General features: G+C 43.4%; 1 protein-coding gene across 3 annotated transcripts in view; it reads left to right on the top strand.

Moving 5' to 3' along the window:
• Positions 1-24,551, top strand: part of MYRFL (myelin regulatory factor like) — a 120,905-nt gene extending 96,354 nt beyond the window's left edge. Inside the window, exons 14-25 of one of the 3 annotated variants that reach the window (XM_059402475.1) lie at positions 1,363-1,526; positions 2,413-2,476; positions 7,592-7,677; positions 10,049-10,123; positions 10,206-10,258; positions 10,387-10,566; positions 17,597-17,659; positions 18,297-18,384; positions 20,377-20,451; positions 23,560-23,680; positions 24,002-24,076; positions 24,274-24,551. In XM_059402475.1, coding sequence (XP_059258458.1) covers positions 1,363-1,526; positions 2,413-2,476; positions 7,592-7,677; positions 10,049-10,123; positions 10,206-10,258; positions 10,387-10,566; positions 17,597-17,659; positions 18,297-18,384; positions 20,377-20,451; positions 23,560-23,680; positions 24,002-24,076; positions 24,274-24,360 — 1,131 coding nt within the window. In that variant the 3' untranslated portion in view covers positions 24,361-24,551. Of the gene's footprint in view, positions 1-1,362; positions 1,527-2,412; positions 2,477-7,591; positions 7,678-10,048; positions 10,124-10,205; positions 10,259-10,386; positions 10,567-17,596; positions 17,660-18,296; positions 18,385-20,376; positions 20,456-23,559; positions 23,681-24,001; positions 24,077-24,273 lie in introns of those variants that run through there. The other 2 variants (XM_059402476.1, XM_059402478.1) reach the window with 2 other exon arrangements.
• The last annotated feature ends 3,221 nt before the right edge of the window (positions 24,552-27,772 follow it).

Genomic DNA, 27,772 nt, shown 5'->3' with positions numbered 1-27,772 from the left:
TTACTTACATCTCCATGTTTTATGTTTTTGATGTCATAATATACCTCTCGGTATGTGTGTACTATTAACCAATTATTGTAGTTATAGTTGTTTTTAGTACTTCTGTCCTTTAACTTTTCTAATTGAGTTAAGTGATTTATAAAGCATCATATTAGGGTAGCAGAATGTCCTGAAATTGACTGTGTATTTAGCTTTACTGGTGTGTTTTATACCAGTGTGCAGGTCTTTAAACTCCATAAATTAAGACTTAAGTTTGTAATGTTCAGCTTCTGAGTCCTTTCTGAGTGGTTGCTATACAGTGTGTGAAACCTTTAAAGCTTCAGTGTGCATCATGAGAATCTCAAAGACACACAGCCCCGACTTTGATCCTCCAACTATGAAACGATCTTTTTCTTTTGGCCTTGAGCTCATCATTTTACAACAGTGGATCAGCCTCTATGAGCCCCAAAGAATTCTGTGGCATTTAGAACTTGTAAACAGAAAGGGGGAGAGGAGGGAAGGTCACAGGATCAGGATGCGAGTTGATGAGAGCTTTCCAGTGTTTTTGTTATGGCTGAGAGAGACACACATGTTTCCATGACAACTGAAGTGTGTGGGTGGGAGAAGGGATGGCTGGCACACTCTGGCTGTGGTTGGTTTCCCTTTCTTGTTCTTTCTGGTGTGTTGGTGGCCTTCTCTGAGCACATAGAATTAAGTGTTGTTGTTTTCAATTTTGTTTGGGAGTTAGGCTAAAATAGAAATTGTACATGGTTGCTCATGGGATGTTAAAGCAGAAATTAACATGTCAAGAATTATCTTCTTGTTCATGGATGAAGATAATGAAGCTCAGAGAGCTGGTTCTGCTCAGCGTGGGGTCTCACATCTAGTAAGTGGCAGAACTCAGAGAAAAGCCCAGGTCTTCATACCTTTCTCCTTCACCAGAGCAATTCGATACACATGTTACCAGAAAGAACTAGAATCGTTTCTTATGAGGATTTAGTGATGCACCCACAAATCAACATTCCAAAGCCTGTTCTGACTTTCTCTTGATGAGTTTTAAATATAGTATAATGGCCGTACGAAATAAATCTTCAGATTCCAAACTTGACAATGTCCTTCAGCTCCATTCTCTTTTTGGATCACAAGGACATATTTCTATTTTATTGCAAATTGAACATAAGCAGCTTTACTACACAGCCAGCAGTTTAGCAAGATCATTTTAAGTTGCAACCCTCTCTGGTTTTATCTTGAATGAACTTGAGGTTTGTGTGTGTATAATCAATTTCAGGTGGTACATTTCACCTGTCTTCGAATGGACTGTGGCCAGTTCCGTGGTGGTCTCACGCTGTGGATTTATACCCTCTGTGCTGTTTTCATTTCTAGGACCAGATCTTTATGGAAAATGTGGGTGCAGTGAAGCAGCTCTGCAAACTAACCCACAACCTTGAAGAAAGGATAGAGGAGTTAGAAATATGGAACAGAAAGCTGGCCCGGCTGAAGCGGCTCAGTAGTTGCAAGTCCTCAGCCAGCGAAGCAAGCTCCATCAGGTACATCCCAAGTACCACAGGCACAGGAGTTGGAAGGGAGGAGAGAATAGGGCCTCTCCGTAACTAGTCCAATGAAATGGTCTTTCTGATCCAGCAGCAGCCATCACTTTCTGATGCTGCCATCCCTCTTCTCTTTCTTGTTAAGATTTTTTTCATTATTTGACAGAGGGAGAGAGAGCACAAGTAGACAGAGCAGCGGGCAGAGGGAAAGAGAGAAGCAGGCTCTCCGCTGAGCAGGCAGCCCCATGAAGGACTCTATCTCAGGATGACCTGAGCTGAAGGCAGCAGCTTAACTGACTGAGCCACCCAGGCACCACCCCTCCCCTCTTTTAAAAATGTTTTGGAAGACAATTGCCTTATGTGGTAATTTTCTTATTTTTTCTGTTGCTGCTTTAAAAAGAAAACAAAACATGAAGTAGCTGTTTAAGAGCAAAGTGTTATATGAAATGTTACATTTTAGCAAAGGGACAACTTCTCCTTTAAGGAGGAGAAGGGGCCTTTTCTAAATTTAGAAAATCATGTTTCTTTCTCAGGGAAAAAACTTCTAGTCTTTTTTTATTTTTCCTCATTACTTAAGGAGGTAAATGCACATTTCCTGGGGTCTAATTATGAGAAAAAAGAAATATAAGGTTTAATGCATTCATTTATGCTTACTAAGGTTCTTTTTCACAAAAGAATCTCTCAATTGCTTTGACTTTTGCTTTTTAAAATTAGCACTGTATTACCAAAAAAAAAAAAAAAAAAAAAAAAGAAAAGAAAAGAAAAGAAAAGAAAAAAAGAAAGAAAGTCATACTGCTGTGTTAGTAGCAGCCTGGGCTTTTGTCTTATAACTCCCAGAGAGGCATTTGAATAGTAATTAACATTCTCTCTCTCTCTTTTTTTAAAGCAAATTTAGCAGAGCTCTTAGTGCGTCTTCTCCAAGAAGGTCCATTCCCAAAAAAACCAACAAGGTAAATAGAATTAAATTTGTAATGAATAATGATGATGTTTTTTCTATACCCCCCTAAAGTCTTTAGAGAAATTGATCAAAAATGCTTTTCTTCATTTATTTGCTGATAGACACACTACTTTGCATCCTTATGCACTTTAGTTTTTTTTTTGTTTTTTTTTTTTTAAGATTTTATTTATTTGAGAGAAAGAGAGACAGAGCATGAGCAGTGCATAGAGGGAGAGGGGATGGGCAGGGCTCAATCCCAGGACCCTGAAATCATGACCTGAGCTGAAGGCAGATACCCTTGTACTACCCCTTTAATAGATACTAAGTGTTTTTTCAAAAAGATGTTTAGAAAAAGGAGTGTAGAACATGCTCATTTCAGAAATACTGTTCTGCCAGCTTTTATTTATACTGCCCACCCCCCCAGTGAAATTCATCAGCCTCCACATGCACTTGGCCCTTGGCTGCAAGTTCTTGACCTAATTCCTTATCTATGGCTTCAGAAGTCCCGGAGAGGCTTCCGTCACTTCCCCAAATCCCTTTTTTCCCTTTGTTAATTAGTACTGGTCGTGCAAATGGGTAAAATAGGTGTTCACTTTCTTATAAGTGTAAATTGTTATGGTTTTATTAATGAATAAAGAGAACTTTTCTCAAACAGGTTAACATTGACAGTAAGTGTACAGAGAAGCTGCAGTATTCCTGTCCTAGCTGCAGTTCACAGAGAGCTGGGAGAATGCCTCTGTGACCCACCCGTGCTGCACAGCTGGCCCTTCCCAGGAGCAGAGTCATGACCTTCATCTATATCCTGTTAAGGGCTGACCCCTTTTATCTCTACTCATGTTATACTGCACTGACCTATTCTAAAAGGATTCAGGAAGAGTTTAATATTCTACTAAAAACCGCTAAAATGTTCTGTTGCTGACAAGCTACTTGGTATACCAAAAACCATAAACACATGGATAAATATGTATGTAGAAGTGTCCTTGGCCAAGTTACTTAATTGCACTGAGAAATAAAGATAATAATAATATATACCTTGCAAACATTAGTCATGGGGTTAAATAAAGGGAAGCCCTTAGCCACAGTGCCCAGCACAGAGCAGTTTGCTCGATAAACACAGACTATTAAAAATATTGTGTAAGAAAGGTGCCCTTTGCACTAACAGTTTGCAGTGGGATGGAGGGAGAGGTACCTACATCTCTGGAGGCCCCGATCGATGACGTTGGGTCACATGCAACCTCTAGCTCTCACTTTGCACCCAGGGAATCTCTTTATTTTGCAGTTATCTCAGAATATTAACTAGAATGTGTCATTTATGAGAACAGGCCCTATGTGTGTCTTCCACATTCTGCATCCCCAAGGACTGGCATATAGTAGGTACTCAAGAAATATGGAGGGGTGCCTGGGTGGCTCAGTGGGTTTCTGCAATCGGCTCAGGTCCTGGGATTGAGCCCTTTATCAGGCTCTCTGCTCGGCAGGGAGCCTGCTTCTCCTCTCTCTCTCTGCCTGTCTCTCTGCCTGCTTGTGATCTCTGTCTGTCAAATAAATAAATGAAATCTTTAAAAAAAGAAAAAAGAAATACAGAAAGCCCAGTCTGATAATCTCCCTGAAGATTAAAAACATTAAATGGTTCAGTGTCTTGGATATGTTGTGGTGGGGGAGGGAGTTGGGTTGGAGACCAGTAGAGGATTTATGTAGGTATTAAGGGACTCATTCAACTCAGAGACCTCTTGCAGTCCCTGTCGTAAGCTGGTGGGAGGCAAAGGTGAGTAAGACATGACCCCTTCTAAGGCATTTCTAGGTAGCCAGGGAAGATCAGAGGAAAATACAAAGAACAGTTTTATATGGATGTGGGGAATATTGCAAAGGTTCAGAGTGCTACAGGAGCATATGGGGACGGGGCCTTCCAAAAGGAGAAAGCTCTAGCTGGCTACAGGAGAGGTTCCAGAGGGAATGGTATAAGCCAAGGTCTAGGGGCTGGCACTGGCTTCATTGAAGGGTTAGGTGAGAGCTGGTTATGGAGGAGAGTGGAAACAAGCCTGAAAACATAGGGAGGGCTCAGATATCCTGGACCGCCTATTAAGGAGTTCACTTGGTATGCCGTGAAAACCTTCTGAATGGTAACAATAATATCTAAGTTGTAGAGTGTTCTCTTGCTTTACAGACAGAAAAATTGAGGCAGCCTAGCCCAGTGGTTAGGAGCACAGATTCTGGAGCCAAATGTCTTTTGGTTTAAATCCTGGCTCTGTGACTTACTAGCAGTGTGATCTTGCATGAGGAACTGAACCTTCATTTTTTCCCCTTCTCCATAAATTGGGGCACCTGGCTCATAGGTTTGTTGTTGTTGTTGCTGTTTTTTTTTAAGATTTTGTTTATTTATTTGACAGAGAGATCACAAGTAGGCAGAGAGGCAGGCAGAGAGGGAGGGGGAAGCAGGCTCCCTGCTGAGCAGAGATCTCGATGTGGAGCTCGATCCCAGGACCCTGGGATCATGACCTGAGCCGAAGGCAGAGGCTTTACCCACTAGCCACCCAGGCGCCCTGCTCATAGTGTTGTTAAGAATTATCATGAGGGTTAAATAAATTTTTATATATAAAGCACTCAGAATATGGCACATAATAAGTGCTGTATAAGCCTTCACTCCTTTCTTTTCTCTCCCTTTCTTCCTTTCTTTCTTTCTTTCTTTCCTTCTTTCTTTCTTTTTCTTTCTTTAGTAGGTTCCATGTCCAGCGTGAAGCCCAATGCAAGGTTTGAACTCACGACCTTGAGACTGAGACCTGAGCTGAGATCAAGAGTCGGGTGCTTAACTGACTGAGCCACCTAAGCACCCTAAGTGTTCACTCTTATTAGCATTTTCAAACCCACTATTTGAGTGGCTCTCATACTTTGGCATGTTATCAGAGTGTTTCAGGGAGCTGGAGAAAGTAGAAGGAATGGGGATGTTTTGCTTCCCCTGTGGTGTCTTTTTTTTTTTTTTAAGATTTTATTTATTTATTTGACAGAGATCACAAGCAGGCAGAGAGAGAGAGGAAAGCAGGCTCCCTGCTGAGCAGAGAGCCGGATGCGGGGCTCCATCCCAGGACCCTGGGATCATGACCTGAGCCGAAGGCAGAGGCTTTAACCCACTGAGCCACCCAGGTGCCGCCCCCCCCCCCCACCGTGGTGTCTTTGCAGGAGGTCTTGGCTAATTCCCATAGGTCACTTTCCCTTCCATGACACCAACCCCTAGGTATCCTCTGTTCCTCAGAGCCTCTGTGATCCTTAGGTCATTGAAACATTGCATGTGGGTGGAGTGTGCTACTCTTGGGTTGGGTGGGTATGTCAATGAGCAAAGTGCTGGGGGCTGGCTGGGAGCAACTGGTGGGCCTTACCATGGTAAGAAATCGGGCTGGGCCTCGCCTCAACTTCCACACAGCTGCCAATGGTAATACTTGTTCTGGAGGAGGATTGAGGTCTCCTGTGTAGCTCTCATCCAATCTAATGTTCCTCTTCCTTTCTTTTCTTTCTCTTCCTCCAAGAGATAGATGGGTGATCCCTGCTGTGTGTTGGTGGTTGGGATGATGTAGGAAGACCTTCAGGCCTTTGCACGGAATTTTCTAGGGCACTTTGGTTTTTAATAAATTCCAAAGTAATTCAAATGCAGACCTGAATGGAGAACCATTTCACGATTGGTTGGACCCACCCAATAACTGAAATGTTGGCAGGTATTATCATTCCTATTTTATTGATGAGGGAAATGAGGATCAAGGACGTTTAGATGACTTGTTCAGCACCTGGCTCCAAGCCTAACTCCAGGTCTTAGGTCAGTTCCCTACACTAGGTCAAAGGGTTTGAAGCAAATGCATGGAGATTTAAAACAACCCAGCAGCTGTGGGGAGGGGGTTAGAGGGGCAGCTCTTATCCTGAGACTAATGCTATTTAATTACAACTGATTCAGCAATTTCATTGAGTCCCTTCTCTGCCCAGCACATTATCAGACCCTCCTCTGCACAGTTCCAGTGAGATACAAGAATGGTATAAACTATTCCCTTCTTGCTATTCAGAATGGCTTCCAGCTGCCCTTATGGGTGACTCAGTTATAAGAGCCCTGCGGGTTTACATCTAGGCTAAAAACTTATATGATTAACCCCACCCCAACCCCCAATATAACATTGAGGAGCATTTTAGTTAGTCAGATAACCTGCCCAAGAAATTAAAATAAAGACCAGTTTTAAGCTATTTCTTAACTACCACCATCCTCCCATTCTCTTCCGACAAAAAGCACAATTCTGGCCTGTACTCTGCGGCAGAAACAAAGGGAACACGCCCTATGGCATTAGTAGGGAAGCTCCTATTTCAGGGGCACCTTATTAAAGTGGACAGAAAGCTCCTCCTATCTTTTCAGCCAGATTCACCACCAATTACACAGCTGTTTCTACTCTGTAATTCTTGGCCCATTCCTCATATGCAAGTTTTTATGCCAATATGTATCAGTCTTAGAGGTTTGCCTCAGTGGCTTCCTAGAGACTATAACTTACTTATTATTAGAGTCCTTATAGTGTTATACATAATAGTGCTGAAAGAATATTTGTTGAGTGGGTATAAGAATCAGTAAGACACAGGCTCAGAACGGTCCTTAAAAATAGGGAGCAGAATTGAATACCAATGTGGATGATTTAAAGAGTACTTTTTATCATGGATCGTAAACGTTTTTTCCATGATGTGTCATGATGCCTGAAATTCTTCCACCGGAATTTATTCCATCACGTCTTGAAGACCTTCTGATTTTCAGGGATGTTGTAGTAAAGGAAATGAACATCTGGGTCCTGACAGTATCTTGTCTGATAGGTCCTCTGCTCCCATAAAACTTCGAGAATAAGCACGAAATGAATGGCACAGACGCGGGTCCTGTGGGATGGCAGGGAAGAGACAGGTGACTGTGAGCTGGAATGTAAGGAAAGGGAGAGGCTTGAGCTAGGCTCTGGAAGAACTTCATTTTCAGGGACAGACCGGGGAGATGTGGGCTGAAGAGAGCACACTTGCCGGTCCACTGGGAGCAGCAAAATTCCCTGCTGGGAGAGAGTCTTCAGGGGTCCTTCTCGCAATTAGCATTGCTGGTTTATCACTGCTTCTGACTGAACCTTTTTTACAGGTTTATTTTTCAGGAAAAAAACAGCTGTGTCCTAACTGGGTTTTCCAGACCTTGGTTATAACACTCATTGCCGTGATGGCATTTTGGTAAGAAAAACTTCAGTGTTATGCTCTGCCAAGCTCTTTTTTTTCTTCCCATATTCTTTTTCTCACCTATGAACTAGGGACTGACCTACGTGCTTTGAAGACAGGGGGCCCTTAAAAAAAAAAAAAAAAGATTTTATTTATTTACTTGGGAGACAGAGAGACAGGGAGAGGACAAGCAGGGGGCAGGCAGAGGGAGAAGCAGGCTCTTTGCTGAACAGGGAGCCCCATGTGGGACTTGACCCCAGGACCCTGAGATCATGACCTGAGGGGGAGGCAGACACTTAACTGACTGGGCCACCCAGGTGCCCTGAAGGGGCCCTTTTTAAGCTCATATTCTGGAGGAAAAAGCATGGGCTTTCTGTACTTAAATGTGAGATGAAAGATAATTTTTTTTTCAATCAACTGATAATTTTTAGTAGCTCATTATGCTGTGTGTGTGTGTGTGTGTGTGTGTGATATGTTTCAGTCTTACAAATAATTGTCTGAAATTGCTAGTTCTTTTTCCTGTCTACTTGGGGGAAGTCAGAGAGGGCAATCAGGTACAACCTGTTCTCCCCCAGACACTCCTATTTGTTAGGATTCTTCTAGACTCTTCAGTGAAGACCCCACCCCAAAAGGGCCTTTGAGATAACCCCAAGATATATAACATATTGAAACTGCAGCCAAATGTACCCAGCAGCTGAAGCCAGCAAACGCAGTAAGGACAAAGGATTCGCTGGGAGCAGAGCAGCGGGGGACTTGACCGCTCTCTGTCCTCAGCAGGGCTCTTCCTCCGGGATCGCCCCTCAGGCTCCAGGCCTTGGTCATCTTGCCTCTGTCCTCTGGACCTTGTTGTTTTTGGTCTATTTGCATGGTCACAGGGGTATTTATCTCTAAAAAAATGCTTTATGAGTGTGGGAAAGGACTGCCTTTTGGGCTTTGTCTCAAGGGGCACAGTTGTTCTGAGAGGCAAAGGAAGGATAGTGCCAAGGTGCTGGTAGTTATAAAAGGTAGTGTGAGTCTCTCTCTGTGCCCTGCTCTCCCCTCAGCATTTCAGCTTTTCACTGGCTACTGCCCACCTTGTGAAGCACCACAGGTAGGTGACAGACACCAGAACACAGAATCCCCCCCTGGAAGCCGCAGTCTTTTTCTCACTCTCCTAAGCAAGCTGTCCTCCCCTGGGATTCCCAGATCAGGACAGTGTGAGCATCTACTTTAGCAGACATACACAGCAGACCTCTCTAGAGATACAGTGTCCTGTGAAAACCCAGCAGTATGGCTATAAGAAGTCTAATTCTGATGTACAGAGACTGCTTTTTGAACATGCGTATCAGAATTTTCTTATGAATTCCAGTATCGTGAACCACTAAGATCCTAAGTGGGAGGTTATGGGGCTTGTTAAATTTGTTTCTGGCCTGTGGTAGCAAGAAGGGTCAAAACCAGAATTTGCCCCCAAAGAAAGGAGCAGATGTCCATTTCATTCTATAATTCTGGAGGTTCTCTGGGTCATGCATTGAAGTAGATGCCAGAGACAAATTAGAAAGAGCACTTCAGGATGACTTGTAGGGAGACGGAAGGGGATCTGGGAGAACAAAGTGAGGGAGACTGGGTCACGGCAAGCAGTTGCCAGGGTGACACAACGGATTCTGTCTGCCGGCATCTCTGGGGCTCGGCACCACTTTCCCCAGACAGGGCTGTGTCTGCTGGGGAGTAACCTGCTGCTGAGAACACTCTGGAAACTTCTTCTTTATGAGTGGAATTCAAACCTGTGGCATATTTCCTTGTGTATATTTAATAATAGTAAATCTACCACCTTTGAAGGGGAACAGTGTAACAAGGAGTGGAGTCTAGGGAGCCAGGTGTGAAGGTGTATTGTGCTCTGAAAAGACAGGCAGACAGAAGATGTCAAAGAAGCAGCCAAAGGGTTTGGCATCTATGCCTGACTAAACCCATGCAGCCTTTCCTCTCCCGGGGCCACGGGGCGGACACCCTCCACCAGGGGGATGTGAACTCCGCTCTGACTTTTTCCTGCAGGGAGCAGAGGGTTGCCTCCAGCGATTTACAGCTTCCTCTTGTAATCTTCCACTGGTGACAGACGTTTCTGAGGCAGCTTGCCAGGGCCAGGGGGCTGCTCTCTGGAAAAATCCATCAGTGCGGAACACCCCAGAGCCTCTTTGCTCTAGGAGGGGGAGGGCTTTCTCTTACCAGGGCAGAGAAGCAGAACGGTGCTGGTTTCCATGGTGCTTCTGTCAGCCGTGGCCGCATCCCCCCCCACATACCCCGCCGTGTGGCCTGTGAGAGTGTATCTCTGGCCAGCTGGTTGTGTGAGATACAGATGAACTCAAATCTGTCACATAATGTTCCCTTCTTATTTTTTTCTTTTTTTAAACAGTGCCTTGACGATAGTCTCTCTTTACATACTTAGCTTAAAAGATCAGAACCAGCGTGCCCCAAATCTTCCTCTGAGGTGAGAGTTTTGGCCTTGCTTTCCTTTGGGGAGAAGGATCCTTGAGGGCTCCTTCATTAATCACTTGGTTTTCTTCCTCCAGCAATATCACCAGCTCTCAGGAGCCTGCCCTACCGCCCACAGCCTCCCCCTCAGGTAAGATTTAAGATTTTCACATTCCTCACTCTCAAACCCGGCCCCCTGTTTCCTGTGACTTGTCAACAAAAGAACCAGCTTTTCAGGTTAACCTTGTCGCTTCCCTCCCTCTGCCTGATGCTTTGCAGCACCGAATACATCCCTGGCAACCACACAGTCCTCTTTCCCAGTACCAGAAATCACTTTCTGTGAGATCCTGCCCTGTCAGGAGACTTACTGCTGCCCCATCTGGGGAAAGAGAGGAGTCCCCTCCAGTCCTGTGCGAAGGCTGTCTCAGGAGGAGGAAACCCATCAGAGGCCATGGGCAGGTAAAGAATGTCCAAAGTGAAGCATCTAGGGCACTGAAACCTGAGGTGTTTTACTTTGCAAATATTCACTTGCCTGATCTGTTAATGGTCCCAGACAATGGTTCTACTTTTCTCTTTGGTGCGGCAGTCTCTTTAAAAACACAAGTACAGAAACTTGCAGTCCTCTATAATATTGAGTTCCCTGCCCAGTGATGAAATTATAGCTGAGTAAGTGAAAGGGTTTCATTTGTCCATTGCCAACAAAGATAGTAATAGTAGAACATGTAAAGTAATCTTGGGTGGCTGGGTAGATTTTCTGGCTCACTTAGAACTTATAAAATGATGTCCTCTCTGGGCTTTCTGCCCACACCAAGCAGGGCAAAATGTAAAAGGCTTTGGAAGTCTAATGAGTTCAGGGTAAGCTGCAAGTCAGTGAAAATCACAACCCCTGTCCGAATATCTCTCTCTCTCTCTCTCTCTCTCACACACATACACACACACACACACACAGAATTTTTTAAGAAGCAGATTTTTCATCTTAAAAAAATTATGGAGACTTGATTAAGGGCTAAAAGTATAATTATCTCTGTAAATCCATGTGTAATACATCCAAATGGATACTAATTCATTATTGTTTTGGGGAACCTTCTGCACATCCACAACAAGGGTATAGAATAATGATGACAGTCACAGAAGTACATACATATTAGCATGACTTATCCGTCAGGATGCTGTAGCAGCAACAGCTCCTGAATTACAGTGGCTTAATGTAGTAGACATTGATTTCTGACTCTCTCTCTTTGTCAAATGTAGATCAAAGAGGGCTCTCGCTCATCATCTCCTTTAGAATCTAACTAATGGAGACTCCACTTCAATCCATATTTCTGCAATCTCTGTAGCAGTGGTAAGAGAACATGGCTCTTAAAGCTCCCACCTACATGTAGCATGTGTCACTTCTGCTTACATTTCTTTGGCCAAAGCAAGTGACATTGGTCATGTCTCATCTAAAAAACAGTTGACAGGGGTGCCTGGGTGGCTCAGTATGTTAAAGCCTCTGACTTCGGCTCATGTCATGATCCCAGGGTCTTGGGATCGAGCCCTGCATAGGGCTCTCTGCTCAGCGGGGAGCCTGCTTTCTCCTCTCTCTCTGCCTGCCTCTCTGTAATCTCTCTCTCTCTGTCAAATAAATAAATAAAATCTTAAAAAAAAAAAAAAACAGTTGATAAACTGAAGACCTAATGTATGCCTAGAAAAAGATGAACCAGAATTTTTTGGGCCGTCCAAATGACTGACATGTACAGTATGGTCACTGGTTGAAGTTTGGAGGCAGTGGTATGATTTTTTCCCTTTTGATATTACTGCATATCCTAGAGTTGAATAACTTCTACAAATCATCCTCCTCCTCCTCACCATTGCCACCGCCATCACCATCATGATGGAATGAGATATTGCTGTACACAAAAACACTGCCATAAGTTGTCTACATGAATAAACCATTCCATCCCCACAAGCCTGAAAGATAGGTACTATTATCTCCATTTTTTTCCAATGAGGGGTGAGGTGTGGAGAGTTTTTCCCTATATCTGTAGGAGGCCATGCTTGTACTGTTTTTTCTCATGAAAGCAACTTTTGATTGAACTTGGGATGAGATGCACTACTATAAGGCAAAGATAAAGCTTCCATGTGAAGAAAGGAATGTGTTTCAGTCATCATATTCTCAGTAGTTTCAAATACGGAAAAGTCTAGTACTGTTAAAAAAAAATCCCTTAAAGCCTTCATCCCTCATGAAAGCACATGGACCCTTGTGACTGGTCAATCCTTTTCCTACCTCGGGAGCCCATGTTGGGTATACTAGGAGACCTCGTCTGAGAGTGGTCCTCAGAAGAGACCATCTCACCTATGAGAGATGTGCAACCATGGGTCCTGCGCGGGAAGAGGTCCTGGACTGAGCCAGTCTTCATTTTCAAAAATGTTCTTGACCCTTGAGCAAACACATTCCCATTCCCAAACACAACCAGCCCTTCATGGGCAGAGCAGTCTTATCCAACCGATGAAGGCTTATTCCTCTCCACTCTGGGACACTGAGTGCCTGCATGTCTTCCATTGCCCACGTCGGGGAGACTCCGAAGAGACTCCTAGAGAAAGAAGGGCTGCTCCACAGTGCCTGGCTGTGTCCTCCTAGATGCTGTAATCAGCTTCTCTGGGTAAAAATGGAATGTAAGTCTTGCTCTGCCAGGCTCCCCGGTGCATGGGGAGAGTGGTCTCCTCTTCCCGCTTCCAGCCGGAGAGAGATAGAAAGGATTTACATGTTCTTTTCACTGTCACCTTCTAGAAACCTGCAAACTTTTGGCAATTTAGAGTCTTGTAGAATGTGAGAGCAGTGAACCAGTGATACCTAACTTTTTACTCCATAGACTCTACTATTAATTCATTCTTCTTTTATAATTATTTGACAGAGAAAATACATAGAGGATGTTACTGTAAACTGTTAAGCTTTTAGTCAAATTATTTTTGTTAACCCTGCAGCAACATTTGAAGAATAGTACAAGCCCGTGGGAGAGTTGTTACTTTTTCAAGGGTGCAGACGCCACTGACCGCTTTGTGCAATCACCTGGGGTTCCAAGGTCCCCAGGTCAGGAACACCTCTGATTGATACCACTCACCCACTGGCCAGCTGATGAAATGGAGGCTCAGGACCTTGCTTAAGGTTCTGCAGTAAGTGACTAGCACAGTTGCCACAGGAACCTGAGTCCCCTGTGTCCGTGCCCTGGGTTCCTGCCCATCTACCATGATCTCTCTTTTATTTGGGCACCGTGTGCACATGTACTAGGGATCAACTCCAGAGGAAAGCCAAGTGGGTACTGACAACTGGAATACCTGCCATCTAGTTAGGCCTGGGTGCCTATGGGCATGGCAAGCCACATAGAAAGCCCCTTTGGCATGCCCCTCCTCCAGGGTTGCCTGGAAGAGGTCCCTGAGGTGGGGTGTTTCTGGTGGTATAAAGAAAGTGTCTTCTCTGCTGCTGCAGGTCCATCCTTCCCCTTTGTCCTGGGTACTATGTGACACTAGGGTTCCTAAATCTGAAAGTGGGGAAAGCCAGGCAAACTCTTTCAACCATCAACCTTTCAAACATCAGAAACTCAGATGTTTCTGAGACATTGACAACTAACTAAAAATGGAAGAATAAGGACTCCTGGGTGGCTGAGTTGGTTGAGCATCTGCCTTCAGCTCGGGTCATGATCCCAGGGTTCTGGGATCGAGTCCCACATGAGGCTCCCTGCTCAGTGGGAAGCCAGCTTCTCCCTCTGCCTGCCATTCCCCCTACTTGTGCTCACTTTCTCTCTCTCTCTGACAGATGAATAGAATCTTTAATAAAAAAAAATTAAAGGATAAAAATTTTAAAAAGAAATTCCATGGTTAAGGAAAAAACCAAACAAACATGTTGGAATAACTCTCTAGGACGAAGAGTAATATCTAGCAGTTTACCAAGCCCCAGAAAACACTTATGAGCTTCTTTTCTAAGGGGTAAGACATCTAGTAAAATAAGGGAAGGGAAATTAGTATTTTTATGATATGCTGAGTGCAAGCCATTTTTCTTCTTTTGGGCCCAAGCTGATTATATAAAACGTCTCTCAGAAAGGTTCTCCCCCCTCCCCACTTAGTATAGAAGGTTTGGGTTAGACTAACCAAGAGGTGGAGAGTGGGTATTTTGGAATACTGAGTTTCTACTCTGAGGAGCCAACTGAGTGCGATGGATTAGATTTTAATCTATGGAAACAATAAAGACCTAAATAGCCAGAGTTAGATAGGAAAAAGTAAAGAGTTTATGAGGAGAAAAATCTATGGAATTCTACAGATGTTAAGAATTTTGGTGAGGACTTAAAAAAAAAAATCTCATGAAACTAAAAGGCATGGGAATTTATGCTTATTTTGTTTTGGAGACCAGAACTCTGGGAAGAGCAAATGGCAGAAAGAAACTGACTCCCTGTGTTAAAGGACACAGTCATCAATCGGTTGGGCTCATTGACTTTTTCTTGGCATGAGTCTGGTTCAATCAGGAAAGAAAAAGGTATCCAAGATGCTGTTTTGGAACTCAGCCATGCAGCACAATTTTATAAGTAATACTATATACACACTCTACCACAACAGGATATGCTTTGGTTGGAGACCATCTTACCAGAAGTTTCTAATTTAGTTTATTAGGAGATCTTTTCCGCTGATTGCAAAATCTGTCTCCAGCTTCACAATGAAAACTGCTGGAAGTGTATATTAAGTTTATAGTGAATATTACTGGAAGACATTTATAAAATGAGAACCACCCCTGTTTGACTACAGGAGAATTTATGGTTTTCTAATAACCAGCCTTTCAGAATTGAATAGTCTTGCCTCAGAGAAGTGACAAACTGGAAATGTTTTATAGGAGATTTAAAATTTATTTCCAATCCTGCATTTGAAAAGCTATTTTCATAATTCTAATCTGCAAGATTATCTCTCCTTAACTTTACCTTTTTATTACTGTTTTTTAAAATACTGTTATCCATCAGATACTAAATCCTGTCACAGGATTCTGTGTCTCCAGGAACATGAAAACATGCTTCTCTGGAAGTGAGGCAACTCTGTAATTCTGTTGCCAAAATTTATAATGAGTCCTGTTCCTGCAAATTCAGTGGGAAAGTAGAAAAAGAGGTAAGGGATGGAAACAGACAGGATGGAGAAGTTCTGGTTTCTTCTTCTTTCTATGTTTCAATTGCCATATAAATTCACATCCTTCTATGGAAGCAATCATAAGCAAAACTCATAGCAGGGGACGTGTGCTTGACAAAGATTGGAATAGCTGGAATCCAAGAAATCTAGAGGCCTTTTGGACAGCACATATATTTATACCCAAAGGGAAATATATATTCAATTTTCTAGAAAATTCTCATGTGTCAAGATCCATTTCTTTCTTTTTTTTTTTTTTTTAAGATTTTAAAAATTTATTTACCTGACAGAGATCACAAGTAGGCAGAGAGGCAGGCAGAGAGAGAGGAGGAAGCAGGCTCCCCACTGAGCAGAGAGCCTGATGCAGGGCTCCATCCCAGGACCCTGAGATCATGACCTGAGCCGAAAGCAGAGGCTTTAACCCACTGAGCCACCCAGGCACCCAAGATCCATTTCTTTTTAATGATGAGGTCATGATCCTAGAGTCCTGGGATCAAGGCCTGCATTGGGCTTTATGCTCAGTGGGGAGTCTGCTTTTCCCCCCACCCTGCCTGCCTCTCTGCCTACTTGTGATTTCTGTCAAATAAATAAATAAAATGTTAAAAAAAAAATGAAAAGGATCATATTAGGCAAGACGCTCCGGAAACCTGCCTCTCCTTCAAATTCTCTCTCCCTCCCCTTTGCCAACAGGGTGAAGGAACTCAGGTTTCCATGTCCATTCCCAGCATCCCTCTGCACTCATCGGCTGGCAATTTCCCCTTTGAGTGTGTAAGAGGAAACATTTTTCTAGAGGGTATATGATGGGCTCTGCTGCTTCTTTCCCTTCCCCTCCTCCTTCCAGCCTCCCACTTTGCTGAGCACCTGCAGAGAGCCCAGGATTACCTTACCTGGGGCAATGGCAGGTGCATAAGTTGAGTGTAGGCTTCTAGAAGCTCACAGTCATTTTTGTGGACAGGTAAACAAGCCTGTGTGCTTAGTGTAGGAAGTCCTAACCATGGCAGATTTACTTAGGAGTGATGGCACCCAAGTAATGTGTGCTCTAGCATTTGCTTTCCATCCTGAAATTCCACACAGAAACATGAATAGAAACTTGTTTTAGATCTTGCATCTCTTTCTTATGAAAGCCACACACCTTATATTAACATCTGTCTCTTGTTTAATGAGGGTACTGTTTTTGTGTTTTACCCCAAACTATGTTGAAAAATATAAACATTATTTAATGCAAAGGAAGGAATACAATGAACAGAACATAGCCTTGAGAAAAAAATCAGCAAATTAAAAAAAAAAAAAGACTGCAAAACCTTCAAAATTCTATTTAAAGACTTGTTTAGTAACCCACTTTCACCATTCACTTTAAGATATTTTTCCCCCAAAGCCTCACAACGATCCTCTGAATAGTTACCTTTCCCAAACTGCTTGTAAAGTGCCTTTTCAGCTGTGACAGGGCAAAACCACTCCCCCACTTCCTTCCTTCCCCACAAGCCAGCTCCAAGCCCCCCACACCACTGATTTGCTGCTTTGGCACTATGGTCCCCACCTGGGGCTTTAAGCTCTTTTTTTCCTGTGTGGATCACATTATGCTAGGAGTTAGAGAGAAATCAGAGAATTTCAATAGAGGTTCTCTATTCTCGGGTTTTCAAGAAAGGGCAAAAATACCTACAAGTAATAAAACAGTGATGATATACTTTTGATGTGATAACAGACCACTAACTGATCACCACATGGGTGGTTCTGTAGTAAGGCACTGACGTCAGAGCGGCGAAGCCTTGAGCCACAGTGATCCGACCTGCTATGGCTGCCATCACAAAGGACCACAGACTGGGCAACTCCAACTACAGAATTTATTTTCTCACAGTTCTGAAGACCAGAAGTCCAAAATCAGGGTGTTAACAGGTCTGGTTTCTTCTGAGACCTCCCTCCTGGACTCACAGATGGCCACCTTTGCTGTGTGTGCTTGCAAGGTTTCCTCTCTGCCTGTCCCTGGTGTCTTGAGTGTCCGAATCTCTTCTTATCGGGGGGACACCAGCCAGATTGGATTAGAACCCAGCATAACGGCTTCGTTCTAACTTGATTGCCTCTTGAGAGGCCCTATCTCCAAACAGAGGCATGTTCTGAGGGCTTGGGGCTTCAACGCGAGAGTTTGGGGAACACAGTTCAGCCCAAAACAGATGGCTTCTTGGGAAAGATGAGAACATATTAGATCCATAAGAAATGAGGTAGCATTGGATGGGTGGAAAGGCAGGAGTGAGAACGGGCGGAGAAACATTCAACTGACAAAAGGGACACACATACTGGGTTTCCTCTCATCCTGGCCAAGCCTTAAAGTTTGACAGACTTTTTTCCTCTTCAGAAGACAGAAGCTTGTCCTTCCTGGCTAGAGATGCGCTAACCAGCCCTGACTGGGGGAGTGACTGTAAGTTTACATCTGAGCGACTTTCCTTTGGCTTCAGGGTAGAGGCCCTGGGAGTGGCAACAGGCAGTGAAAGCAATATAGGAGTGAGGACGGGGGACAAAGGCTGCACCCTGCAGCTAACGCTCATGGGGATTAGGGTTAGGTAACCATTAAGGAGGCTTAGAGTAGTAGCTTAGCGTTCACTACTAGAGTAGAGGAGGTTATCTCCATGGATTTTGATAATTTGTTTGAACCTCCTACATTCTTCTTCAATTCTGACTGTACTTTTCATTTGTTTTCTAAATTTTTTTTTTTTTTAAAGCTTTCTTTCTTGGCCAGATTGCATTTCACACTGCACCCTCCATTTTCAATAAATGTCAATTTAGTTGGATTTCCAGGGTCCAGAAATTCTTTTGGATGTTATGGGGCTACCTATTAGAACGTGGGTTTTTATGAGTTTTCTTAAAATTTACTGTAACAACAACAAAAAGACTTCTCCCCTTCCCCTTCCCTCCCCTTCTTTTTCCATTTATATGCAAATGGAACCCATTTAATCTAGGAAACTCTTCTTTCACTTTGGGTAATTTGGAGACTTTGTAGAAGCAGGATAGTTTTCCTCTGCAGAAGAGTTTACTTTCTCTGTTTCTTCTCAATATAGGGATTGATACAACCATCAGTTCTATTCAGATCATGGAAATCCAGCAAGTAATAGATCATCGGTATTGTGGCCGAGGCCTCCAGTGCAGGTGGGTAAGCTTCCCCATTCTACCCCGATTGTTTCTGGAACTTACTCAGGGCTCTGGGTTTCTGAGGCTGGAATGAAAGCCCAAACTACATGGTAAAAATCAATGTGTGCTTACGTTGCTCCTTAAGTGAAAACACATTTGTTACATGGTAGATGAGGGCATCATAAAATGGTTGCTATTAGCAAATGTCAATAAACCACGGCTCCAATGATTCCACCCTCCCATGTTAATGGGTGAGTCCAAAGCAAAAAGCTTAGGGGGCAGCTCTGTGGCTGACTCTCTGAGGATACATACAGTAGGCTGTACAGGACTGCCGGTTAATTGTATCAACAGGAAAGACATTGTTACTCATGGCTCCAAGTAATGAATGAGCTGATATTTATACATTTTAATAACAAGGAATATCATTATTTTAATTGCTAAATATAAAGCTTATTTTGGCTTTTTCAGTTAGGAGTGGAAAAAAAAATCCAGATATTACAAAAGTTCTCATTGACCTCTGTGTCTATTGTGTGTGGTCAGGTAATGATGCATTTAGAGTCTAAGCACAGGCCACAAGTAGCTTCAAGCTAACCTGATAGACAAGTTGAAGGCGTTAAGAATGGGGACTTATTTTTCTTTCTCTGATAATTTTTTACGGCGTGATTGCTAGGTGAGAGACAAGACCCTGTACTTTGAACTGGTGTCACAAATCCTTGGGATTCTCAGCCCGATTTCTTTTCAACCTGATGTAACTTAGACTTCAAGTTGATAACCCTGAGCTTTTAAAATGAACTGTATGGTGCTTTATGACTTGTTTGTGGCTTTGACATTCATCATGATGTGGAATTCTTCCCCAAATCCCTCTGAGGTTGGTTTAGTTGATCCCATTCTGCCATTAAGGAACCTGAGCTTCAGTGAGCTTAAAGAAGTCAGAGACAGACATTAATTGTTGTGCTAGGGTGACATAATGAAGAAGTGTGGGATGACTGGGTTTCAAATTCCAGAACTTCGACAAGGTGTTTATTCCCCCTGATTGTCCGTTTCTCCTCTGGGCGGTGAGGCTACTGAGTTGGGTGGCTGCGAAGTGGGCAGACGTCGGGGCCACATGGTAGGAAGTGAATTCCATTTATCTCTGCTTCTTCCCCATAGAACCAGGCTCTCCTGATCCCAGTTCAGATCAATTCCTTTTATTTCTGTGTTCTCATTTTTAACAACTTACCTTAGGATTGATTAAAGAGAATCTAAAATGATGAGCTCTTCTTCCAATGCATCTGGTTTTAAGTTGTCTTTCCATATAAGGTATGGCCTTGAAGATTATAAGAATCTGTGTTGGATATGCTATGCTTTTCTGCTAGAGTTTTTATTATAGGAAGAATCCCAGGAAGCCCCCATTTGCCCCAAGTAGAGGGAGAGGGAGAATCTCAGGCAGTCTTCCTTCCAGGGGCTGCGGGGCAGGAGTGTCTATGGATATCATAGTTTTCTCAGTCACAGAACTGCGATTAGGGCTATTGTAATGTTAGTTGATTCAAGTTCTGAAAGTGTGTGGTATCTCCTACTCATATTGCCTAAAAGGGAGTGATTCAGAGCAGGGAAGCTGGTATTCATTATTTTCAGTCCTCCTTTCCAGAGGGACGGTTGGTTTGAGGCCTTTGCCTCATTTGTCTCCTGAAATCTGTGTCTCCTTCACGGGGACCAGAGTCGTTTCCTGTGCACTCAATTATACATATTTAGCCTGGGATTTGGCTTTCCATCACTTCGTCTGTGTGTTCTAAAAAACCATCAATCTTGGTGGTATGGTTTGTATATGAAGACCTGAAAGAGATCACTCTGAAATTTGGCAAGTACATCTCTGAAAAACATAAAGCTCTACCATGCTAACTTTGATTTTCTGGGTCTGTTATATAGACTATTTCACCACTTACGTAGTATATAATGAGTAACAAAAGCCTTTTGAAGACTTTCCTGTGTATTCTGATTTGTGGTTTTATTTTTTATTTTTTTCATAATTAGCGCTGGAAATTACAATTACAATATTCCTGTTAATAAGCACACACCTACCAATGTCAAATTCTCTCTGGAAATCAAGTAAGTGAGTAACTGTAGAGAACAATTCTGCTTCTGTCACTATTTGAATAGCAAGTCTGAACTTCCTTCACAATTCGATCAGTAAGTTGGAGTGTGGGATGTTATCAGTCTGAGTCCACGGAAGCTGGTTGGGTGGAGAGGTGGGCCGGCTTGGGGGAGGAGTCTTCAAAACGAAGGTGGGGGTCCTCCAGCCTCCCTCAGCGGAATGGAAAGACTCTAGGCTTCACACTCCCAACTGTAAAATGGGAGTGATCTTGGATTTGATGTTTACAAGCTGCAGACTACCCCTGTGCCCCTTTGAATTGGGGTGGGAGCAAGAGGAATAGCACACCGCCTGGGTGGGGAGCTCCTGGGAGCAACGCTAATGCAGACCCCACTCCCTCCCCAGAGGGGTTCAAGGAGTCAGAGTTTGGAGTTGGGCAGACCAGGGTTCAAATTTTGTCTCTGCCACTTACTAATTCTATAACCTTTTGGAGAAACCACTTATACTCTCTCAGCTGTTTTTATCTATAAAATCAGTTTGAGATAATACCATAAGACCTAGAGCTGTTTTAGGAATCACTGTTAATAATAGTGAAATTAGGGGCACCTGGGTGGCTCAGTCGGTTAAGCGGCTTTTGGCTCCAGTCATGATCCCTCTCCCTCTACAAGCCGCTCTGTCTACTTGTGTCTCTCTCTGTCAGATAAATTTTAAAAAGTCTTTTTTTAAAAAAAGATTTTATTTATTTATTTGACAGACAGAGATCACACCTAGGCAGAGAAGCAGGCAGAGGGGGGTGGGCAGGCTCCCTGCTGAGCAGAGAGCCTGATGTGGGGCTCGATCCCAGGACCCTGAGATCATGACCTGAGCTGAATGCAGCAGCTTTAACCCACTGAGCCACCCTAGGTGCCCTTAAATAAATTAAATCTTTTTTAAAAATAGTGAAATTAATAACTACCATTTGCTGAGCACAGAGCATATGCCACACACTCTCCACTTTAGTAGTGGGTCATATAATCCTCACAATAACCATCCAAGTTGGGTTTTTGTTTTCTAGTTTATATTTTCAGATGGGAATGTTTAGGTCTGGAGAGGGTTGAACACACTTGTCCTGAAACTCACAGCTAGTAAACCATGGAGCTGGGTTTCAAACAGCCCATCCTTTAAACCATCACTTTTCTTATGAAATGAGAGATGTAAGAACATTGCCCCTTCCTGGCTTATAGTAGGTGCTTCATAAATGGTAGCTTTTATTAGGACTGCCTTTCCTTCAAAATCACAAAGCTCTAATTTAATCTACTCCCCCCAAATATTTAAAATAATTACAGTGCTTTAAGACTTAGACCCACTTCACTCAAATTACGCAGTGAGCTCCTCACCGGGAAGCTAGATGGTTTTTATTCTGTGTCTCTTGACCGTAGTCTCTCCTTTTCTGCCCCCTCTACATTTTCTCTCTTCCTCCCTTTCGTTTCTCCCTCTCCTTCCCTTTCCTCTGTCCTCTGCTCCCCCTCTGCTTCCCCAGCTCTCTCCTTCCTCCTCCACCCAACTCCCACTGCTCTATCCCTTCCTCTGTTTCACGCAGGCTTCCTACTTCCTCTCTCATCAACTTCACTTCTACCATGAGTTGATGACACTCGACCCAACTGCTTGCCTTGGAAAGGTTTGTTTCAAGCAGCAAGTATTTTGTGACTCAGAACTCATCCCATTTCATGCAGAGCAAGAGCTAAATGTACTGTCTTCTAGCACTCCCTGAGTAGCCTGGAATAGCCTTTCCTCATTCATTCCTAGGGAAATAGAGGGAAATAAGCTGACATGGTGTATCCCCTGAAGTGGCAGAAGACCATCTTGAGATGCTAAATCAGACTTTTTAGTTTAAGAGCCATTTTTCTAATATGGGTGATTTAAAAATAACACACAGACTCAACTGAGATTGTAGGTTGTCCCACTTGTGCAAAAAGATCATTTCCAAAGGCAGACAGATCTCATCCTCTTGATGGTAATTAATGGGCTAACCTCCAGAGGAGAATCATTCTTTCTGGCAGGACTTCCACTCTGACAGCTATGACAGTAGGTAAATTCTAATGGGGCTCAGCCCCACATCCCTTTCTGTTTGTTTACCTTGCTGCTGCAAACAGTATGTACTCAGATCAGGGGTTTGTAGAATCTGAAATCCTGGAAACTTCAGGTAGATGCAAATTCAGCTGCCAGTGAAAAGAGAAGGGATAGCTCCAAAATGGATTTATTTATTTAGTTAGTTATTTTAAAAGATATTATTTAGAGAGAGCACTAGCAGAGTGAGGGGCCGAGGGAGAGGGAGAATCTCAAGCAGATTCCTTGCTGAGTGTGGAGCCCAATGAGGGGCTTGATCTCACCATCCTGAGACATGACCTGAGCCGAAACCAAGAGTTGGACACTTAACTGACTGAACCACTTAGGTGCCCCCCCAAATGACTCTAAGATCTATGGTGATGAGAACTGCTGCTGCTGGAGTGATTTCAGCTATGAGATTACGTTTTAGAGCTGTCAGAGGCTACCTCGGGTGGTTTTGATCGGTTCAGACTGATGTAACAGATACGCTATGGCCTGGGAGCCTTAACAAACATTTGCCTTCCACCGTTCTGGTAGAATGGTGGAAGTTGGGACGTCCCATACGGAGGCACTGGCAGACTTGGTGTCTGGGAAGGGTTCACAGAAGGCCATCTTCTCACTGTGTCTACCTGGCAAAGGAACAAGAGAGCGCTCTGAGGACCTTTTAGAAGACCAGTAATCCCACTCATGAGGGCTCCACACTCGAGACCTGATCACTTCCCATAGGCTCTGCCTCCTAACACATCACAGTGGAGACTGGGATTTAAGCCTATGAAGGGGGAGGGGAACCTGAACGTTGGGGGAGGGGAACCTGAACGTTCAGTCTATCACAGTAATCATGTGGGACTGAGTTTCTTTCTGTAATAAGGAGATGTGAATGGGCATATCGGCACTGACAAGCTTAGTGTACTAAAATGCCTACCTGAAACTGAGTGGGTGTCCAAGTTACGTTCCCATTCATACCTCTTTTTACCAAGGTGTAGTCCAGTGGAGCTAGTAAGTGCTTTCCCTTTGTCCTTTCTCTCTTTTGTCTCTCGAAGCACAACAGAGCCATTGATAGTCTTCCAGTGCAAGTTCACCCTTGGAAATATATGTTTCCATGGGACAAGGGGAGCCAAGAGGACACAGAGCCGCCAAGAAGTCTCCCAAGAGATGACACAGGTAATGCTTTCCAGCCCCTGGGCTTTCTAGCCTATTCCCGAAGAAGTGTGTCTAGAATTGTGGCAGAGCCTCTGCTCCCAACGAAGAGCAGGATGCCTTGGGCCACCCTCCAGGGTTTCTCCTTGCCGGCTGACCCCCATCACCAGGTGCGGCTGTGTCTTCCTGTGGCCTTCAGAGCCTGCAGAGTGTTTCAGTGACTCCTCTCAAAAGCTGTTGCCACAGATAACTTTCCTAGAGGAGTCAAAGAAATGCTTTCTCAGGCGATAGTCTTTCCAGTGGTGAATGTGGTTATGAAATAGATCTCTTTCATTCATTATGTAGGGCTATCAGCACATTTGGACCCTCCCTGTAGCCCCGTTCTTTGACAGCACGTACCATTTCCGGGTAGCTGCGCCGGTAAGCTTGCTTACTTTTCTTTTCTTTTTCTTTCCTTTTCTTCTCTCTCTCTCTCTCTCTTTTTTTTTTTTTTTTTTTTGTGCCTTTTTCTTCCCAGGGAGGGTGAAAGAAACAGACCATTAAATCAATCAATCTGTCAGTCAATAACTTTAACTAATGCTTACATTAATCATTCCTTTTTTCTTCCGTTCTGACAGGATTTAGCGGACTGTTCAACGGATCCTTATTTTGCTGGGATATTCTTCACAGATTACTTCTTTTACTTCTATCGGCACTGCGTCTAATTTATTCGAATTTGGTTGAGGACTTTGCCAAAGAGAAGTGCTCAGAAGTATGGTCAACGGAAACATAGCCTCTGCAATTTCTTTCTTCTCTTTGTAAAACATTCACATTTATTGCCACAGGACTTGTTCAGGCTTTGGCTTGAACAGTTTTGAGCCATTAATGAGGAGAATAAAGGGTTTGCTGCAACTTGAGATAATGTGGTCTTTGATTTTACTATGAAGACAACATTTCTTGAAGGAAACAGCGTGGTTGGGCTTGAAAATACTGCTTCTGGCGTTAAGGAATCTATGAGGTCAGAGAAGCAGGTCTAACTTCAGTTCGTCTGATGTGTTTCTTACTATAGCTTGGAGAAAAAGGCCCATTTCATCCATGTCAGCTTGGACCCGCTGCATTGAGAGTGTATGGTACGGTGTATATTAGGGGGACATATGGGTGGTGTCTGATAGCGGAGCTCACATTTCTGTAGACTATTGCCATGAGTTTGTGGGAGAGAAGGAGTAGGAAGGAGGGACGGTGGGAGAGAGCGAGAGAGGACTACATACACTAGACTAGAGAACAGAGCTGGCTAATGAATTGGATTTAGGAGAAATTGTTGCTATTATACCCTATAATGCTTGACAGACATTGAGTTTTCTGTGCTCTCTTGTGAAGTATTAACTTGTGACAAGTTTTTAAGATAAGCCAGATAATCAAGGCCCAGACAGTTGCATTTAATCCCGATTGTCAATGGTTGTCAATGGTTTTCAGATTTTGTTTTGTTTTCCCTCCACATATGAGGGCATCTCTCACAGGGCCATAGTGCCCCTCTCCGTTGTTTACAGCTAAATTAGCTTCTCACTGGCTTATGGGTTCATTTGTATGCCTTCCCCAACTTAGAATGGCCAGAAATCCTCTAGCTGGAGACTATCAACCATGTCTTTTTTTTTCGGTATTCTGATGTTTTGACCTTTGGGGATCCGGCTGCCCTTAGTGGGACTCTACCTCCTAGGGTTAGTCAATTCCTAGAGATAGTAAACCACCGGCCCATGAGTGCTTTTCAAACACAAACCAATCAATCCTGAGTCCACATTGCAACCCACCTCCTGCATCAGCTCTCATACTCCACCTGCCCTAACCACATCAGGGCCCGGTACCGGCCAGCTGGGCACAGCCCCTGTATCCCAGAGCCTGTTCACCCTGCCTCACCTGTTCCCATCCATAGAAACCCATAGAAATAAAGGCCCTTGCCCATAGCTCTTCCCCTTTCCTCTGCTTCCCAACTGACGCTAGTGCTTCCTAGTGTGTGCCCCGCTCCCCCCGAATGTGGCAATATCCCCTTCTCTTGGGAACTGAAACAAATTATCTTTTCAATGGCAATCATTGGCCATCTCATACCTCAAATTTTCTATTAATACACTATATCTTATGTCATGGAAGTTCAAGCCCCTCTAGCTCTAGTCTCTGGTGACAAGGCTGCTGAGTGGCTGGCCTTCTCTTATCTTACTGTTGGCCTTGGGGAGTCAATTAGGAAATGAGAATATTTGATTTTTTTTTTTTTTTTTACTTTGGCAGTGATGACCAGTAGTAATAATACATCCTCCTCTTCCTTATTTACAAATATTACTAAACCTGTGCCACATGAATAGAAATTAATTGTGAGACCCCATCTATTAAGAAAAGAAGAGATGGGGTCCTTGCTCTCCCAGAAGGCATTGTGAAATGAACTCAATGATACAGAGGTAGTTTAACCCTGTAGGACCTGAGACTTTGGATCCAAACAACCCGGGCTTTGAGTTCATCTGTGAACTTGGATTTTATCTGTGTACCCTTGGGCAGGATACTTAACTTCTCAAAGCCTCAAGTTCCTCTTTTAAGGAAAAGGAGAGTGAGTAGACACGATTAAATGAGATAAAATAATGCCAAGCACAGATAGGCTGTAAATAAATCTAAACTATTGTTATCACTGCCTGTAACAGAATAATTACAAAGATTACAATGGGATTATAAAGGGACTGAGTCACTGAACACTCACAGTACATCAAGGCATGTTTGTCATCTGTCAAAACCAAACAGCAGATAGGGCATACACGTGTGTTACATAATGTTTCTATTTTTTTCTATATTTGGAAAATTGTTCTCCCTTTCGCTAACAGCATAGGCTTTGTGGGAAATTAAATAAGGTAGTTAATTCTTGGGAGGAGGATTTCAGGATTTCTGAGATTGCCTGGATTCACATTCAGACTTGCTTGTCCTCAGTTGTCAGATCAGTCTGTCCCAGCATGACCTGTGTCTAGAGATTTCATTTTTCCATTTCATTTTTTAATAGCATCCCAGGTGCTTGGTGTGGGAGGGACTCCATTAATCTGACTCTTCCTCTAGGAAAGAAAGTTGGCCAGCGGCGGGATTACAGAGTTCTTTCCAGCCCGCAGACCCCATGCTGTTCTTGACGTGCTTATGTTCGGAAAGGCATGGGGGTTTCAGATACCTCATGTAGGCTCAGTAACATTGCCAAAAGAGGATTTCTTTCAAACAAACCCTGTTTTCAAATTAAATTCTATTACAAAACTGGAAGTCTTTTTCCCACCACAACAAAACAAACAAAACAAAATAAAAGGGTGTGCCATGGGAGATTATGTTGAAAGTCTTCAGAAACAAAGGGTTTAGCACAGTAAACAGACCTGTGGCAATCTGTGGCATTTTGGGATTAGTTAAACCTACTAGGAGAATAAACTTGCTGGAAGAGTCTCCTATTTGAAGGACTCCTCCAGTTGTGAGATGTCCACTGTGGACCATGTTGCTTCAGGTCAAAACATTTTTTTCCTTTTGCCAGAGAATTCTCTCTATGGAAATATTCCCAAATTTAAGTAATGTCTATAAATCTTTCTTCCCAAAGCTCATACTCGCAGCCTAATCATGGGCAACATATCAGACAAATCCAGAGTGACCATCTACAAAATACCTGACCAATACTCCTTAAAATCCTCAAGGTTATCAAAAACAAGGAAAGTCTGGGAAATTGTCAAAGCCATGAGGAGCTTAAAGAGATATGGCAACTGAAGGCACCACAGTAGCCTGAATGGGAGCCTGGTACCAGAAAGGGGCAGCAGATAAAAACCAAGGACATTTCAATAAAGTATGGAGCGTCATTAATACAAATGTACCAGTGTTGGCTATTTATTGTGACAGATGTTAATGATTGGGGAACGAGGTGTGGAGTTTATGGGAACTCATGCATGAGCTACACAATTTTTCTATAAGTCAAAATCTGCTCTAAAATTAAAAAAATATATACTTTTTAAAAGTCAGAAAAGAAGTCCCTAGGAGCCGGGCTGAATATCACATGCTGCCCCCAGCTGCCATTTGCGATAAAATATTATAGGATAAGTACAGTCCTGAAAAACAGGTACAATTTAACCTCAGGTCATTTATATC

Source organism: Mustela nigripes, chromosome 6 (assembly GCF_022355385.1).
Source record: "Mustela nigripes isolate SB6536 chromosome 6, MUSNIG.SB6536, whole genome shotgun sequence".
NCBI lineage: Eukaryota > Metazoa > Chordata > Mammalia > Carnivora > Mustelidae > Mustela > Mustela nigripes.
Note: the sequence above shows the minus strand (reverse complement) of the source record. Positions and strands in the feature narration are given on the sequence as shown.